The 18360-nt window shown below is 42.9% G+C and overlaps 2 protein-coding genes and 1 pseudogene across 7 annotated transcripts in view; 1 reads left to right on the forward strand and 2 right to left on the reverse strand.

Moving 5' to 3' along the window:
- The window catches only part of LOC118389988 (uncharacterized), a 19487-nt gene extending 12987 nt beyond the window's left edge, over positions 1-6500 (reverse strand). The window contains exons 1-9 of one of the 4 annotated variants that reach the window (XR_008147430.1): positions 6287-6500; positions 5992-6053; positions 5846-5920; positions 5667-5705; positions 5480-5554; positions 5060-5164; positions 4836-4976; positions 4662-4754; positions 2921-3419 (exon numbers count right to left, since the gene is read on the reverse strand). Coding sequence is in view for 1 of the 4 variants with exons in the window: in XM_035780080.2 (XP_035635973.2) it covers positions 1943-1988; positions 2153-2289; positions 2422-2706; positions 5060-5164; positions 5480-5554; positions 5667-5705; positions 5846-5920; positions 5992-6045 (816 nt within the window). In the remaining 3 variants the exon portion in view is untranslated. Of the gene's footprint in view, positions 1-491; positions 1989-2152; positions 2290-2421; positions 2707-2920; positions 3420-4661; positions 4755-4835; positions 4977-5059; positions 5165-5479; positions 5555-5666; positions 5706-5845; positions 5921-5991; positions 6054-6286 lie in introns of those variants that run through there. The other 3 variants (XM_035780080.2, XR_008147432.1, XR_008147431.1) reach the window with 3 other exon arrangements.
- A 55-nt stretch (positions 6501-6555) lies between these two features.
- On the forward strand, positions 6556-9672 carry rhbdd2 (rhomboid domain containing 2). Of its 3 annotated transcripts, XM_035780077.2 has the most exons (5): positions 6585-6635; positions 7164-7208; positions 7429-7462; positions 8044-8191; positions 8651-9672. In XM_035780077.2, exons 1-5 carry the CDS (start codon positions 6600-6602, stop codon positions 9141-9143), a joined length of 756 nt encoding a protein of 251 aa, XP_035635970.1. In that variant the 5' UTR covers positions 6585-6599; the 3' UTR covers positions 9144-9672. The 3 variants fall into 3 exon arrangements, with proteins under 3 accessions (XP_035635968.1, XP_035635969.1, XP_035635970.1); XM_035780075.2 differs by having other exon boundaries at positions 6556-7208; positions 7429-7833; XM_035780076.2 differs by having other exon boundaries at positions 6556-7208; positions 7429-7674.
- Positions 9673-11158: 1486 nt separating this feature from the next.
- On the reverse strand, positions 11159-16133 carry LOC118390673 (NADPH--cytochrome P450 reductase-like; annotated as a pseudogene).
- Between the last annotated feature and the right edge of the window lie 2227 nt (positions 16134-18360).

Genomic DNA, 18360 nt, shown 5'->3' on the forward strand with positions numbered 1-18360 from the left:
CATGGGGGGCTTGAGGCCAAGTCACGGACATGGTCACAAGCATGGACACAGCTGCAGCCACGGTCATGGACATAGTCACAAACACAGCTTTGGCCATGGACTCAGTCATGGGCATGCATCTGCCTCTCAAACCAGCAGTCACTGGGCTCCAGTGGCTCAACATCCACATTTTCAACATTCCCACCCTAGTCCACTGTCTGTCTGTCAGTGTCCCCCAGAGGTTCACAGTAAACATGCCGGAATCACTAACAGAATCTGTGACGGTTCATCCAGGAGCACCTGTGTCTTCACTGACAGATTGATGACTTCAGTAACACCAAAACTTGCTATAGCTCGATTGAAATTCAAAGGCAATGTTCTCAAAGATTGGAAATTACCTTTACATTTCAAGTGCGCTATTTTCAGCAATCACAATCCTTGTAAAAACGTCAACTTATGGTATAACTAATAAAGTTTTTTTTAAATGATGTCAGTGTGGTTATAAGCCGCTATAGCTCTGAACATCGGCGATACAGATTTAATCGAGCCCATAGTTTTCATTCAATGTGTTTTCTGTCTCATGTTATACATTGAGATGCAATATGCTTGGACAAGTGATTTGAGGCAGTACTTGAAGGTCCACTTTTTCTTCACAGATGTTTTTGGTTTGAATACACAAGCAGGCTCTGAATGTTCAAGGTCAAATCAATGCAAGAAAGCTTTGATTGTCAGTTGATTGTAAGACCTCCTTTTGGCTTGTGTGTTTTGTACTTTGTGTTTTTTTACCCATACAGTAGACAAATCTCTTGGTACTCTTGATTTATACAACCTAGATTAAAACAACATTTTTCAAAACCCTTAGTAAATGGACCAACCAGAACCTCAAGACTGCCATGGGCAAGTCCCTTGATTGGTATCAGGAAGGGTGGGAGAACAACCTGAAGGTAATTCTCTTTGCACACAACAGCAGCATCCAGGCTGAGTATGGACGGGAGCCGCAGCTGTTGACTGAGGTAAACAATGGAATTGTATATACAATTATTGCATATACTGTAGTCTTTCAAAATTGGGATTGACTTAGTGTTTGTCTATTGCTATTTTTGCATAACGTACTTTCAGATCACTGAAACCCCACCTGATGTGGTGGAAGTTGTCGAACCAGATCAGAACACCTTTGAGTACTACCTTCAGGCACAGACTGAGAAGGACGTGGAGGTTTTTGACCAGGTAAAAATGATTGTCCTCTGTTCATTTATTTTCTGTCCCTCCAAGAGATATGTAAGAAATGTATTTGTAATATGAAATATAATTGCATGTATTCCTGTCATCAATCAAGGTGAGACAGAACATGGACAAGGCGCAGGAGAAACAGAAGGAGAGCTACCGGAGTGTTTACGTCTCTGTCTCCTACCCTGTTCCCTTTAACTCTGCTCCTGTTCTGCAGGAGCTAGGGGTCCTGCCCAACACCAAGACGTGGATCCACCTGATGTTCTCCATTACCAACCACCCTACAACTTTTCATTACATCATCTACAGCTACTGTTGTCATGTTATCATTATCTGCTAAGAAAGTTCTTGCTCTCTCATACTGGCCCTCTTCACTTCCCTTTGGCCAAAGAAGACCTAAGAGCCCAATGCCAGACACTGCCCTGCGGCCGGTGCTGTCCTTCGGATGAGACTGTGCACACAGAGGTCCTATCTCTCTGTGGTCACTAAACATCTCATGGCACTTATGACATGAGTAGGGGTGTTGACCCTGCATCTCCTGGCTATATTTCCAAGCCTGATAACTACACGCTATGTAAATCCAACCCATTATCATACGCTACCCTAGTAGGCTGTATGGGAACCAATATAATTATTGGGTCTTTTTAATTTTTTAAAGAATGGTGCATGTCTCAAAATATAACAATGAGACCAATATCAATAGTATGTGTGTGTGTGTTGTTGTAGTAGTTGGCCATTATTTCTTCGAACATCTCAGTTTGGGCAGCAGCCACTGGAGAAACCTGTCAATCAAACACAACAGGAGAATAAATAATAGTTTGCCATTAAACATCAGATAGCTGCTCTTTCTCTGCTACCTCATTCAATTTCTATATTTCTCTACCTCATTCTATTTCTATAAATCTCTAAAACGCCCTTGTTATGTTCCCCTCTTCTATTTCCTCACCTCTTCCTCAGACTCTTCTTTTCCTCTTTCTTGTCCTCCTTACGTTCTCCAACATTTTCCACCTGCTGCATCTTACTGGCCTTCTCTTTCTTCACTTGCTTTTTTCCCTTGGTCTTTTTCCTTTTGACCTTCCTTTCCTGAATATTTTGGACAAGGAGATAAAGTAATATAAGCTTATGGCTATTTTCTACTCTTGAGCTATGGTATCTAGAGGTATGATATAGTGTAGAAGGAAATATGGCTAATATTCCCTTCCTGTTTCCTCTCACCTGTGGCGTCACTCCTGACATTTTCTGGAGCAGCTTCCTGCCGTTCTCACTCAGGTTGGTGATTGGGGCCAGGCGAGGGCTGCGGTGGTATGGTAAGTACTCCACAGCAGGCGAAGCAACAATGACAGAGACAGGGCTTGGAGGTGTCGGAGGCTTTGGGACATCCTTTTGGGAGGGACGGGCCACAGCAGAGGGCAGGGCTTGTAGGGCTTCAGCCAGGGTCCGGGGTGCTGAGGTCACAAGAGGAGAGAGGCCAGACACAGGACCAGAGACTTTCCCTGGGCTCTGTAAGACCAGAAACAACAAACAAACTGTTAGGACAGTGCTATGTTATACAAAATCTGTAGATATACTGTATGACTAATCTATAAATACATTAGATACATGACTACACTCAATAAGTAAGATTCATTTACAAAGCTCTGGACATAGTTATTTTTTCAGGCTTGAGGAGCCTGCTCTCAGCTATTCTGGTCTGCATTTCTGCCATGCTCTCTACCATTTCGGCCATCTCTCCAGTGCATTTCTTGAAGGCCACTTTCAACCTTTCCAAGTCATTCAGCCAACTGTCCAGGTTTACTGCCTCAAGATCACTTTCACTGCAGTTTCTCTTCATCACTTGGATCAGTGCCCTCACTTCCTCGCCCATCCTCCCTTTGTCTTGCCTATTCACATCTTCATCCCTCAGTCTTTCCTCCTTCCTCCTCCCCATCCACTTCTCAATCCAGGCTCTGAAGCATCCCTCGTTCTTCTGCCTCTCGTGGTTGATGTCCTGACCGTCGTTGACCTTGTTCAGGCCTTCCTCCAGGTCGAGCTCTATGGAGGCCAGTTTTTTTAATCCTCCTCAGGCTCTCCTCGTTGGTGTTGGTCCACTGTGTCTTCTTGTCCAGCTGCTCCCTGCAGGGCTGGACAGTAGGGACCAACTCCATCAGCCGCGATGCCTTCTTCAGGGCACTCACAGAGGCAGGGAGAAGGATGTTGGGCTTGGCCACAATAATCTGTACAGACATAGGGTCAAATCATTGAGATGTAACACACATTAGTGATGCATTGACTCATAAGCAGCAGTCCCGCGGTTATATCCACAGGGCGGCGGGTTTAGGGTCATGAAATATTATGGGGGAGGCGGTCGGGTTGAATAAAGAGAAAACAATACATGAAAAAATTCCATAAATGTATCATTCTTGTGTCATTTATATCTATAGGCTATTTAGCAGTTGTACGTAAACCTAAGCTTTAGGGCCTAATTTGGCGCGTGCCAAATAGACTAGACACCAATCACCAAACACTTTTGGGAAAGGGCAGAAAAAGTTACTGTGGATCCACTGACGCAAAAAGGACAATGTCAGAGTTGAATTCAATAAGAGGAAATCTACGAAATGGAGAGTTGAAATTAAAGAAGGGATGGCCAGAAAAGGAATGTTTGGAAAAGATTTGATGAAGTATTCAAAGAGGATGATGGCAGTGTCTCTATTATGTGTGACGATTGTGAGGCACTATACAAATTCGACAGTCACAAGAGGGGGATTCAAATAGGCCTATGGCACATCAAGGGAACAAACCGTTCAGATGAGTTAAATGGAAACTGAAATCTGGACACTGACTGTAGATCTTTAATTAACCTCTCACAGTCTTAATATTAACTCCTGCAGAATTAAGCATTTATTGCAGTAAAATGATAGGCTACAACAAATGTAGACTATATTTTGACTCGGGAACAGGAGTGGAGAAATATGATTTCTTTCGGCATCTTGAGAGAATGCGATTGTGCAGTTAGGGACTGCTTTATCAGCCTCCTAAAAGCTGATAGTAGTTTCCCTTTTTATCTTGAGTTTTTGCATTTTCTACTTGCTCCGCGAAAGAATCAAAGATGACGGAGAACTTTACCGATGTCAACTACATTGAAGCATTCATTCTACCATTTATAACATTATTCCGGTGAGCAAGGGTTTATTTAGTCTTCTATCTAATTATAGACAAGTTGACTAACAAATAGCCTGCCAAAATGTCGGAAATGATCAGCAGAAACATATCCATATTAGCTACAACAAAATCCTGCACCCCCTGACAAAAAAATCGTTCTGCCTTCTCTGATGTTCTATATTTGTGGACTAGGGTCAGGTTTTCACTTTTTCACATATAGTCGGGCGGTTGCGGATGGGTTATTAGCAATTGCGGGTGGGCTTGGCTGAAGAAACAGCTGACCTGCGCACCACTAACACACAAATGTAAGAGAATACCAGTCGAGGGTCCTTCAGTGAAGCCCCTTTTCTCTGTGGTTCCTTTGAAGACCCTGGACTGTCCTCAGCAGAGGCATCATTGCCATTATCACACTGTGTCAGAGAGCAAGTTGGTCATAGTCCATTTTCCACATTCAGTCAAAGAGTTACTCAAATACATGGTGCAGAACATACCAGAAAGTCTGAATCATCCAAGGAGTGGAGAGACAGATTGTCGTCCTCTACCATTTCCCTCACTTCAAACTTTGTCACCTTTCCATCCTCCTTATCCTTCACTATCAGCGGTGGTGTCCTCCTTTCATGATCCTCATCAGACTGTGTATCAGAGTCAATTAGTCTGAGACTATTCTCTTCACAGTCATATCACTCAACACATCTATGGTGTACAACTCTCTTACCTCAGATTCACAGTCAGTGAAGGAGTAGATAGAGATGTCATCAGAGTTGGAGGATGAGATCACCCCATCATAATTTCTCTCCATCAGCCGAGTCACCCTTCCAGACTGAGGAGACAGACAAAGGCATGTACTTAGGGCAGCCATGGAATTCACTGGCATTGACTGCCAAGAAAATGTTGAATATTTAGGCAATCCAACATACTTGTACAAATAGAGAGTAATTCATGGGTAATTGAAAATGCAAGTGGATTGAAATGCAATAAATGCAACTCCCATAACATTAGGGATGGGACTAAAGACCTTCCATACTGTAGGATTCTTTAGCATTTCCAATGAAGGATTGTCAATTCAACCAAGCCAACCAAAATTGCCATTTGAATCAACAGATTGATCTCTATGGGAACAGCAGAGATGTCTGACCTGGCTGAGAGGCTCTGAATTCATGTCCCGTCCATCCCCAGATGTCTGTTCCTGCCCACAGTTCTCAATGATTGGCTGTGAACAGTAAAACATATTTAGCTCATTTTGGCCTTGGAAATAAATGATGTAGCTATCAATAAATCATTTAAGTAGCTACTGTTATGTGGTTGATTTGAATGTGACTTACAGGCCTTTTGTGGATCTGAGGGGTCTGCGCTGAAGTAGACTGTCAAGAGAGCATTCAATTTCAAATGAGTTTAGATGGGGAGGGATATCTGCAGTTGCTTTTATTGTGATAACTGCAGTTTGTACATGGAGCATAAGTAATGTTTATGTGTAATTGTTTTCAGGTCCGATTTGACTTACAGGCCTTGGTCTTCTGTGCACCTTACCGGTTGGCCACATCACAGAATCAGGGGAGTTCACCCTCACTGGATTCAACTGTCAACACAACACTCAATTTAAAATGTGATAACAAAGACAGAACACAAAATAAATAAATAGGTATTTACCACATAAGGGCGGCGCCTTAAAGCTCTTCTGATTCTCTCATCACTACGATCCATCTTGTTTTCTGAGAGATACATTTTCATCAATTGATTGGCACAAAACATATCCTAACACACACACACACACACACACAGACAAATGGCACGCCATTCCCTATATAGTGCACTTACGTTGACTTGTGCACTTATTTTGATCTGAGCCCACTGGGCACAGGTCAAAAGTACTACACTACAGGGTGCCATTTGGGACCTCCCAAAGAATGTAAGAGCCAACCAGACATTCTAAACTCCAAATCACCTTGTGCAGTGCGAACGCGTCGAACCAACCGTTTCCAATCGTAGTATTCTCTGCACAGCGTCAGCTAGGGCAGACTATGCGGCAAAAGATTAGCTGAAACAACCTGATTGAAGAAAGAGATTGTACTGTTGATATCAAAGCTGAACACAGTTCATGTCGCGAATTGATGCTTGGTTACGTCACACAGGTCACCGTTTTTTGGCCGCGCATAATACGTCACAAGAAAGGCGTGAAAGGGACCGGATTGGTGGTATCTTCCCCCTTGGTGTAATTTATAACTGTCAAATCAAATCTATGTAGTTATCTAACTCAAATGGCTGTTGAGGACTCTTTAATAATCACATTTGAGGTACATGTCAGTAGGTGGCAGTGTCTTCAAATGCAGTGGGTGATGATATGTGCAACTTTGAGGTTGTGATAATTGAAATGCGGAAGTCCAGTACATTTGTTTTGGCTGAGCAAGCCTGTTCGCATATTTCTACAATTCATCTTCTTAAAATCGGATTTTAAACGTATTCATACTGCTAACCTAATGCCACAACCTTAAAATAATACCAAAAAGCTTATTTTGTTCATTAAGTTTTTACGACATAGCCATTATTACTTTGTGGCTGTGTTATCTATTGGGAACCGCTAGCTAGCAAGCAATACTCTGGCGAAAGGGTACTGCAATTTTGTATAAAGGTTGATTGATTATACAAGTACTCGTTTGAAAAATATGCACTGGGCATCAAAATGATCTCCCGAATAGTTTTAAAAGATATGGTTCAGAGGTTCAAGAGTTTTACTCCTGAGTTCATGCTCACGAGTGGGATTGTTTCTGTCATTATAGTATCATTTGTTTTGTTTCCTGTCACTACATTTTTCGGTTTATCAGATGATGTCTTCAGTCTTGGAACGACAGTTTTTGGCAATGGTCATGGTAAGTTATCTAGGAGGGGCTGAGTTAATCAACAATCATATGCTCGGTAGCTACTTTGAATGGGAGTGTTGTAACGTTAGCGAGCGTCCTAAAACGTATAGCTAACGTAACCGACGGTGCCAGTAGACTACAGCAGCAAGCTACAACACATCACGCACGGCATGTTTATATCTGTCAACTCTATTATGTATGTTTTAAACCTTTTCCTCTTCCTTTCCAGTGCACAAGCTCATCACATACTCCTTCCACCACAAGTCAGTGACCCAGCTACTCCTCAGTATTGGGGTTCTGGGGCCCCTTTGTGGTGGCATTGAGAAGAGTGTGGGCACTGTTCGGTTCCTCTTCATGTTTCTCCTGCTCTCTATCAGCACAGGGGTGTTGTACAGCATACTGGGTCTGCTACTGTTTGGTGCATCTGCCCAGAACCAGGTGGAGGGGTTCATTCCAGTATCCCTCTCCCTTATGGGTATGGCCACAGTGCACTCCCGTATGGTTAAGGGCTTTCTTTTCGGGGTCACTGTACCCATGTTAGCCCTGCCCTGGCTGTTTCTGTTCATCATAACACTTTTGGTCCCACACACTGTCTTCCTTTGCAATGTCATCGCCATCATCGTAGGGGGGATCTGTATCCTAACTTCAACCTCATTGCGGTTCAAAATAAATGTGACACGCTCCTCTACAGTATCTCACAGCTTTATAAGTGTGCTTAGTAGTGTAGTTAAGTGGTATTAGGTTATAGGTGTTGTATATGAGTCCTGCTGTTAAACATTATGGCATGTTTGTTTAAAAAAAATCTTGCTTCACACATTCTCCTTAACTTGCACTGATGAAACAGATGGAAAGGGCTGGCTCTCACTTCTGGACATGTCCGATGCCAGGGCATCAGTGCTGGACAAGAAGATGCCTTTCAGGCTGCTGAGGAACATTGGTGTCCTGTATGTCCCTGCATCAATAGAGGCGAGAAGGAAGACGGTCCACCCACCGTGAGTACTGAGAAAGCACCAGAACCATCATTTATCAGACAAGACAAGAGGTCATTTAATAACATTTGCTGTGTGCAAGCCAGAGCACATGATGTACTACGGTATAATGAGGTGCCGTTATAATAGATTATCCTCAGCTGTAATTGAATACTTTACAATAGGCACCTAGTGGTCCCCCATGATTAGATAGAGAATCACTGGTATTTAATTTTTTATTTTTTTATTTTACCTTTATTTAACCAGGCAAGTCAGTTAAGAACATATTCTTATTTTCAATGACGGCCTGGGAACAGTGAGTTAACTGCCTGTTCAGGGGCAGAACGACAGATTTGTACCTTGTCAGCTCAACCTTCCGGTTACTAGTCCAACGCTCTAACCACTAGGCTACGCTGCCGCCCCGGTATAATCACTGGTATAGAGAAGCTCTCTGAAATCTGTCTACGTTCTCATTGATTGCAGAATCATTCCAACCCCAGGCTCCTACCCAGTCCAAGCCTACGCTCCAGTGTCCTCTACATCCAACCTACAGGCTACTGAGACCACACCAAAGACATTTGAAGGCTGGGCCCACTCCTACTATACACAGGGGAGCCCTGTTCAGCTCTCAGGTTATTACGGACACAACCATGGATATGGCATCAAGGATAGCTTTGGGCCAAGTCACGGACATGGTCATAAACATGGACACAGCTGCAGCCACAGCCAAGGTCACGGACATAGTCATGAACACAGCTTTGGCCATGGACTCAGTCATGGGCATGCATCTGCCTCTCAAACCAGCAGCCACTGGGCTCCAGTGGCTCAACATCCACATTCTCAACATTCCCACCTCAGTCCACTGTCTGTGTCTGTCAGTGTCCCCCAGAGTTTCACAGCAAACATGCCAGAGTCACTAACAGAATCTGTGACGGTTCATCCAGGAGCACCTGTGTCTTCACTGACAGATTTATGACTTCAATCAGTAACACCAAAACTTGCTATAGCTCGATTGAACTTCAAAGGCAATGTTCTCGAAGACCAGAAATTACCTTTACATTTCATGTACTCTATTTTCAACAATCCTTGTAAAAATGTCAACTCATGGTATAACTAATAACATAAAACTAATTATGTCAGTGTGGTTATAAACCGCTATAGTCTGAACTTCGGCGATACAGATTTAATCGAGCCCATAGTTTTCATTCAATGTGTTTTCTGTCTCATGTTATACATTGAGATGTAATATGCTTGGACAAGTGATTTGAGGCAGTACTTGAAGGTCCACTTTTTCTTCACAGATGTTTTTGGTTTGAATACACAAGCAGGCTCTGAATGTTCAAGGTCAAATCAATGCAAGAAAGCTTTGATTGTCAGTTGATTGTATATAAGACCTCCTTTTGGCTTGTATGTTTTGTACTATATGTTTTTTACACATACAGTAGACAAATCTCTTGGTATTCTTGATTTATACAACCTAGATTAAAACAACATTTTTCAAAACCCTTAGTAAATAACTGTTTTTACTTCAAACGGGTAGGATATTTTAATCACCCTTAACTACACTGAACAACAATATAAACGCAACATGTAAAGTGTTGGTCCCATGTTTCATGAGCTGAAATCAATCATTTCAGAAATTTTCCAAACGTACAAAAAGCTTATTTCACAAATTTGATTAAATCCCTGTTATTGGGCATTTCTCCTTTGCCAAGATAATCCACCCACCTGACAGGTGTGGCATATCAAGAAGCTGATTCAACAGGATGCTCATTACACTGGTGCACCTTGTGCTGGGGACACTAAAAGGTCACTCTAAAATGTGCAGTTTTGTCACACAACACAATGCTACATTTTGAGGGAGCTTGCAATTGACATGCTGACTGCAGGAATGTCCACCAGAGCTGTTACCAAAGATTTTAAAGTTAATTTCTCTACCGTAAGCCAAATCCAACGTCGTTTTAGATAATTTGGCAGTACGTCCAACCTCACATCCGCAGACCATCCACGTGTAACCATGCTAGCCCAGGACCTCCACAAATAGCTTCTTCACCTGCGGGATTGTCTGACAGCCACCTTATGAAACTGAGTTTGCACAACCAAATAATTTCTGCACAAACTGCCAGAAACCATCCCAGGGAAGGTCATCTGGTTGCTCGTCATCCTCACCAGGGTCTTGACCTGACTGCATTCAGCGTTGTAACTGACCTCAGTGGACAAATGCTCACCTTCTATGGCCACTGGCATGCTGGAGAAGTGTGCTCTTCATGGTTGAATCCCGTTTTCGGCTGTACCTGGCAGATTTATGACTGCAAAATGAATTGCCTCTGAGGACAAAGTTTAACTGTGTGGGTGAGCGGTTTGCTGATGTGAAGGTTGTGAGCAGAGTGCCTAATGGTGGCAGTGGGGTTCTGGTATGGGCAGGCATAAGCTACGGACAACGAACAACACATTTGCACAGCTGTTGAAGAGGAGTGGGACAACATTCCACAGGCCACAATCAACAGCCTGATCAACTCTATGCGAAGGAGATGCGTCGTGCTGCTTGAGGCAAATGGTGATCACACCAGATACTGACCGGTTTTCTGATCCACGCACCTACCTTTCTTTTTAGGTATCTATGACCAACAGATGCATATCTGTTTTCCCAATCATGTGAAATCCATAGATTAGGGCCTAATGAATTTATTTCAATTTACTGATGTCCTTATATGAACTGTAACTCCAGTAAAATCTTTGAAATTGTTGCATTTATACTTTTGTTCATTGTACTTAAATTAAAATAGCATCCACTCAGCACTAAATTAGATCCATTACATGCAGTTTGTTTTGCAATGGATCGTTCAAAATGACTGTCGATTTGAAAGGCAGGGGACAAGTGGGTGAGATGATCCAGAGAGTGGGCTACAAGGGCAGATTATGAAGTCATCTTTGAAAAATGAACTAGTTGTGCACAGGAAAGAGAAGCCATAAATGACAACCAATACTAAATAAAGCAAATCAATGATCTCCATTTATTATTTATTTACAAATGCATTCTTTAAACTTATACTGTTCATATATAACTCAGTTACCAGCTGTGACAGGAGAAAACTAAGGATGGATCAACAACATTTGAATTACTCCACAATACTAACCTAAATGACAGTAAAGAAGGAAGCCTGCACAGAATACAAATTTCCCAAAACACGCATTCTGTTTGCAACAAGGCACTAAAGTAAAACTGCAAAAAATGAGGAAAGGAAATGAACTGCCCTGAAAAGAAAGCGTTACATGTTATGTTGGATTTTTCCCAAACATCACTGAGTACCCCTCTTCATATCTTCAAGAATGGTGGTGGTTGCATCATGTTATGGGTATGCTTATCTTCGGCAAGGACTAGGGAATTTGGGGGGATAAAAATAAATGGAATAGAGCTAAGCATAGGCAAATCCGAGAGGAAAACCTGGTTCAGTCTGCTTTTCAACAGACACTGGGAGACAAATTCACCTTTCAGTACGACAATAACCTTAAACACAAGGCCAAATATACACTGGAGTTGCTATCAACAATTGTATCTTATCTAAGTCAATGATAGATAAGAGTGTATTGAATCTTATCCCATAGTTAACGCCTCAGAGCTGACAGAGAAGTTAAGGTGTGCTGTGTTACCTTCTCCTCTTGGTCTCTGGAGAAGGCCACGATGAGCTGAGTCAGCACGCCCACCTTCTCAAACTCTTCCAGTTCCTGCTGGTACATGAAGTCCTGATATCTGTGGCGACAGCCGAAGTACAGTATCGTCCCGCCGACATCCTTCCCTGATAGAAAAACAACACTCTTTTATTTACTTATTTTATTTTACCAGGTAAGTACACACTCTTGATGTGAAACTGTGTCACACTGGCACTCTTTTCCCTTATGCTAACATATTAAAAGATACTTGTTGAAAACAAATTCAGGTCAACCTAATTTACAGTAGAACATGGAGACTTGCTTGCTGTGGACTCCATCTATTCTATGCACAAGCCAAACACTTCTGTTTTAACAGATGTTCTTCAAAATCACAAAATACCACACAATTCCAGAAAATCCACACTCTGGACACATTTCAATTTTCCAATTCAATAAGTAGACTTAGATGCCAGACGAGGCCCAGGCTTTCTTCCTCCCTTCCGCCCAGGCTTTCTTACCTTGCTCCTTCATCCCCTCTCCTGGAGGAAGCCCATGAAGGGGGGGATGCCTGTGCCGGGCCCAATCATCACCACCGGGTTGCTGGCCTTGAAGGGCAGCCGGAACTGGGACTTGCAGACGTACATGGGCACCGTGGCCTTGTGGCCGTTGTCCGTCACCACCAACTTGTTCTTCAGCCAGTTGGTGGCCACTCCCTTGAAGCTCCGCCCTGTGCTGGTCTGGAACTCCACCACCACCGCACAGATGCTCACCATGTCGGAGTACACCTGACATCAACACAATACACAGTTATTAAGTAAACATAAAGAAACGAAATAAAGAAACAAATAACTGAAAAAGTGGGAACTGAACTGGCAATAACAGGTCTGCTGTTCTCTGATGCCTGGTATCATATCCTGAACTCCTATATTGCTCTGCCTTCATGGGCTCTGCTGTACAAATATATATTTCTCCCTAAAATGGACAACGTATTATTCTTTTTTTCTAATAGTGGGTCTCAACTCGCCAGATGGAGTAGTAGCGAGCCTGTAGGCGGGGCAGCGGCTCACACAGGTGGTCTATAGTAGGGTGGAGGGACGGCATGTCCTCCAACACAGCCAGGATGTTCCTCTGAGAATCCAGCACCAAACTCTGGTACAGACCCTGACAGAGAGACACAGACAGACAACAGTTACTCTCCATTGAGTATGTTTACATACACACTAATCATTTGATATTAAACTGATTATGGCAGAAGGCAGAGTACGGCATTCGTCATGTAAACACCTAACTCTGTTTATCTTAATCGGCGTAAGGTCATAATGGAAGTAAGGATACGCCGATTAAAACACCTGGTTTTCTGAGCAATCTTTTCTAAATATTAGGACATGTAAACAGCTAAGTTGGCATTCCAGTGGTGTATTTGATCTGCACATGTGCCAGCAGCAGGTAGTGTCAGCAGCGGGTAGTGCCAGCAGCGGGTAGTGCCAGCAGCGGGTAGTGTCAGCAGCGGGTAGTGTCAGCAGCGGGTAGTGTCAGCAGCGGGTAGTGCCAGCAGCGGGTAGTGCCAGCAGCGGGTAGTGCCAGCAGCGGGTAGTGTCAGCAGCGGGTAGTGTCAGCAGCGGGTAGTGCCAGCAGCGGGTAGTGCCAGCAGCGGGTAGTGTCAGCAGCGGGTAGTGTCAGCAGCGGGTAGTGTCAGCAGCGGGTAGTGTCAGCAGCGGGTAGTGTCAGCAGCGGGTAGTGTCAGCAGCGGGTAGTGCCAGCAGCGGGTAGTGCCAGCAGCGGGTAGTGTCAGCAGCGGGTAGTGTCAGCAGCGGGTAGTGCCAGCAGCGGGTAGTGTCAGCAGCGGGTAGTGCCAGCAGCGGGTAGTGTCAGCAGCGGGTAGTGTCAGCAGCGGGTAGTGTCAGCAGCGGGTAGTGTCAGCAGCGGGTAGTGTCAGCAGCGGGTAGTGTCAGGGTAGTGTCAGCAGCGGGTAGTGTCAGCAGCGGGTAGCGCAAGCTTCTCTCTTATGCTCGAGTGAAGTGAGTTCGAAAAAACTGAAAGTATGCATCTTATAAATAGTTATCACATACAAACTTTATATGTCTGAATCAAATAGTCTGAACAAAAATAACATGGTCACTGTAGTAGAACGTTTAATTTGATTGGTGATTTTCAGCATTCATCAAAAGTCCCATCAGGTAGACTGATGTCAGATGTGTCCATACAAAAAGGATTATTAGGGAAATCGTTCTTCTTGCAAAGCATGTAAACGTTTTAAACAAACTATTATATTAACCTGACTATCCACAATAATCACATTATTGTATGGATGTAACCATGTTCATTGATACAGAGCATTTACAGTTATTCAAACCTATTGACAGAATGCATTTCTGGGTGGGCAGTGGAGTGTCAGTCAGTCAGAGGTTTGAGGGGTGCCAACCTTGCCCTCGGGGGAGGCGGAGGCCATCTTACGCAGGATGTCCTGGTCCTTGGGGTCGGTGGCATACTGGGCCAGCTCAAACAGGACGTTGGTGCGAGGGGGGTTGGTGATGTCCAAATAGTGGATCAGAGCCGTGCGGTACGTTGTCGGACACGGGAATGGGTGCTTCTTATTGGACTCCTCTGAAACACACACAGATGAAGAATCTTATCAGCATCATTGTTTAAGATTCAAGTTCTCTTTATTTTGAGGCCGCTGCATCCATTTTGGTTGTTAATGGTGGACCACATGGTTTAGTTGACAACGTGTGCAACAGTATCTTTTCAACCTCTAGATCATGTGCATTATATTGCAACCAAATATTATGGAAAATGCCAATGGAAAAAATAACTACTCCAATGCAAATACAGATGCAAAGTAGCTCACATCATGTCCCTGAGCCATGATTTAGAACTGACTTTCAAGGTTGTTGAGAGAGATAGCAGTGTCCAGGTCGGCATCCAGGATCTGGCCTATTCTGTTCACTATTGACACGTCATTAATGGGGTAAACAGCAACGTGGTCCCCAGAGTCATATCTACAGGGAAGGAGAAAGACAGGGGGAGATGGATGAACAAGACTTCCCACTGTATTTATCTAACAAGCAAATGTCATTACATATACAAGATATTTACATGCTTTTTGCCAGTGTGTGAAAAATAAAATAAAATTGATTAACCAACTTGACACTTGTTAGCAGACAGAAGTACTGCAGTAGGCATAGGAAGGCAGAAATGCATTATATTTAAAGGCCCACTGCAGACAAAAATGTGATTTTCCTACGTTTTATTTATATTTCCACACTTTGACGTTGGAATAATACTGTGAAATTGTGAAAATGATAATGCCCTTTTAGTGTAAGAGCTGTTTGCAAAGACTGCCTGAAATGTGGGATGGAGCTTTGGCCTGCCATCACCAGGTTGTAAATTGGTTAATAGCCCAATAAGAGAGTTCCATACCTAACAATATTTTCTGTTTTCCAGAACAGACAGTCTTAGCAAAATTCTTGCTTGGGAAATGTTTATTTAAAAAAAAAATTGAAAACAATCACAGTAAGGTACTTAATTGTTACCCAGAAATGATTTGATATTGAGATAAAAACAACTGCATTGGACCTTTAATGGCATATTTTCATATAAAATATTAATAAAAGAGCAGATACCTGATTTGGGAGCCTGAGATGTCCAGCTCTAGATGCATCAGATGTTGGTCGCCGGCTTGGTTCAGCTGGCGGTTAACCGCTACCGTGGCCAAGTAGGGGTTCTTAGCATCAAAAGGCCTCCAATGACAAATAATACTGGAGTTATCACAAAGCCATTTCAGACAAATGGAGAAAAGTGCGACTGTTGTAAAAACGGTTCAAAAAATAACTAACATTTGAGAGGAGATTTCTAATATTAAGGATCAAATTAAAATTAAATGATCTGAGAAGACAGGTGAAGGCACTTTGGCCAAGGTCTATAGAGGGATTTAGTTTACATCTGTCTAGTTCTCTCAGATCAGTGCAGATGAAGGAAAATATCATTTAGACTAGACTATTGAGATGCACCCTAAAAGCACACCGTCTTTTCTGTTGGCATTGGGGAGATGGTGAGAATCATGTCAACGTCATGACAACAGTCATCCCTTTATTGCCCTGAACAACAATCATAATCTATTAATTAATTCCGTTCCATGACAACACAGCTCTGTAATTACGCCTGTGTGAGTGAAGTTGTCAACTCACGGTTTCTGGGTCTCAAAGCTCTTGAGGCGACCCATCTCCCCAGTATACACCTTTTTCATGTTGATGTCAGTTGGAAACACCAACTCGTACTGCTGGTTGCTAAAGGAGAGGAAGAAACGGACAGGTGGTTACTTCCTGCTCTGCATCTCCACCACTCATGATCACACACCTACCTTTGAAATCTAAAAATAACCCATCAGTGGACCGATATCAAATCAAACTTTATTTGTCACATGCGCCGAATACAAGTGTAGATCTTACCTTGAAATGCTTACTTACAAGCAGTGCAGATCAAGAAATGTTAATAAAATATTTACCAAATACACTAAAGTAAAAAATACTAAAAAGTAACACAATAGCATAACAATAACGAGGCTATATACAGGGGGTACCGTTACCGAGTCAGTGTGCAGAGGTACAGGTTAGTTGAGGTAATTTGTGCATGTAGGTAGGGGTGAAGTGGCTATGCATAGATAATAACAGCAAGTATCAACAAATGGAAGGGGGGGGGTCAAAGTAAATACATGGTGGCCATTTGAGATGAATTGTTCAGCAGTCTTATGGCTTGGGGGTAGAAGCTGTTAACGAGCCTTTTGGTCCTAGATGTGGCGCTCCAGTACTGTTTGCCATGAGGTAGCAGAGAAAACAGTCTATGACTTGGGTGACTGGAGTCTCTGACAATTTTATGGGCTTTCCTCTGACACCGCCTATTGTAGAGGTCCTGGATTGCAGGAAGCTTGGCTCCAGTTATGCACTGGCCCGTACACACTACCCTCTGTAGCGCCTTACGGTCAGATGCCGAGCAGTTGCCATACCAGGCGGTGATTCAACCGGTCAGGATGCTCTCGATGGTGCAGCTGTAGAACTTTTTGAGGATCTGGGCACCCAGACCAAATATTTTCAGTCTCCTGAGGGGAAAAGGTTTTGTCGTGCCCTCTTCATGACTGTCTTGGTGTGTTTGGACCATGATAGATCGTTGGTGATGTGGACACCAAATAACTTGAAACTCACAGCATGTTGACAGGATACAGGAAGAGAACCCTCATTGAAAGATTCACACCGCACTTCATAAAAAATCCCCCAATAGACCCCCAAAAGTTGTTATACAACTCAGATGGTAAACCATCAACGCCAGGGGCTCGGCCTGATGAGAGCTGCATAACTGAAATGGAAAGCTCCTGAAGAGTAATGTCAGAGTCCAAAGCAGCTCTCTGCTCAGGGCCCAATTGAGGAAGTCCATGTAACAACCATCCTCCGCCTTATAGAGGGACAGAATAGAAATCCACAGCATGTTGGCACATCTTACCGCCATCTGTGGTCATCTTCCTTTTTACTCCATACATTTTCCCTGACACCCAAAAGTACTGTAACGAGCCTGGGTTTATAAGCGCGGAAATCGACCCTGCCGCACGAGCATACTTTTGCGGCACAGTTGATAGCGCACCGGACCTCGGGCTTGAAGGTTGAGGGTTTGAGACCTGCTCCCTGCTGTTTCATTATAGTACTTGTTACATTTTGGAATGCTTAGCAGGACAGGAAAATGGTCCAATTCACGCACTTATCAAGATAACATCCCGGGTCATCCCAACTACCTGATCTGATGGATTCACTAAACACAAATGCTTTGTTTGTAAATTATGTCTGAGTGTTTGGGTGTGCCCCTGGCTATCCGTAAAATAGAAAAAATAAAAATCATGCCATCTGGTTTGCTTAATATAAGGAATTTGAAATGATTTATACTTTTACTTTTGATACTTAAGTACATTTTATCAATTACATTTACTTTCGATACTTAAGTATATTTAAAACCAAATACTTTTAGACTTTTACTGAAGTAGTATTTTACTGGGTGATGTTCACTTTTCCTTGAGTCATTTTCTATTAATGTATCTTAACTTTTACTCAAGTATGACAATTGGGTATTTTTTCCACCACTGGCTGGGCTGACTGTCAGGGGATACGATTAGGTTAAGGTTAGTGTTAGGAGTTTGTTTAAAGGGGTTAGAGTTAGGGGAAGGGTTAGCTAACATGCTAAGAAGTTGCAAAGTAGATAAAAAGTAGTAAGTACACTGAACAAAAATATAAACGCAACATGCAACAATTTCAAATATTTTACTGAGTTTGTATTTGTATTTATTATGGATCCCCATGATCTTCTCTTAGCTGATGCCTATCAGCTATTTCCTACTCTACTACCACAAGACACATGATAACTTATGCCCTATACACACGTACACATGTGTTTGTATGCATGTATCTGTGCCTATGTTTGTGTTGCTTCACAGTCCCTGTTGTTCCACAAGGTGTATTTTTATTATTTTTTCAAATCAAATTTTACTGCTGCATGAGTTACTT

The sequence above is a fragment of the Oncorhynchus keta genome, chromosome 11, assembly GCF_023373465.1.
Source record: "Oncorhynchus keta strain PuntledgeMale-10-30-2019 chromosome 11, Oket_V2, whole genome shotgun sequence".
Classification (NCBI taxonomy): domain Eukaryota; kingdom Metazoa; phylum Chordata; class Actinopteri; order Salmoniformes; family Salmonidae; genus Oncorhynchus; species Oncorhynchus keta.

Coding starts and splice junctions, on each gene's coding strand:
- rhbdd2 (XM_035780075.2), top strand. CDS start 7,022: ATGATCTCCCGAATAGTTTTAAAAGATATGGTTCAGAGGTTCAAGAGT. Junction 7,834..8,043: donor CATCATCGTAGGGGGGATCT/GTATCCTAACTT, acceptor CTGATGAAACAG/ATGGAAAGGGCTGGCTCTCA. Junction 8,192..8,650: donor AGGAAGACGGTCCACCCACC/GTGAGTACTGAG, acceptor CATTGATTGCAG/AATCATTCCAACCCCAGGCT.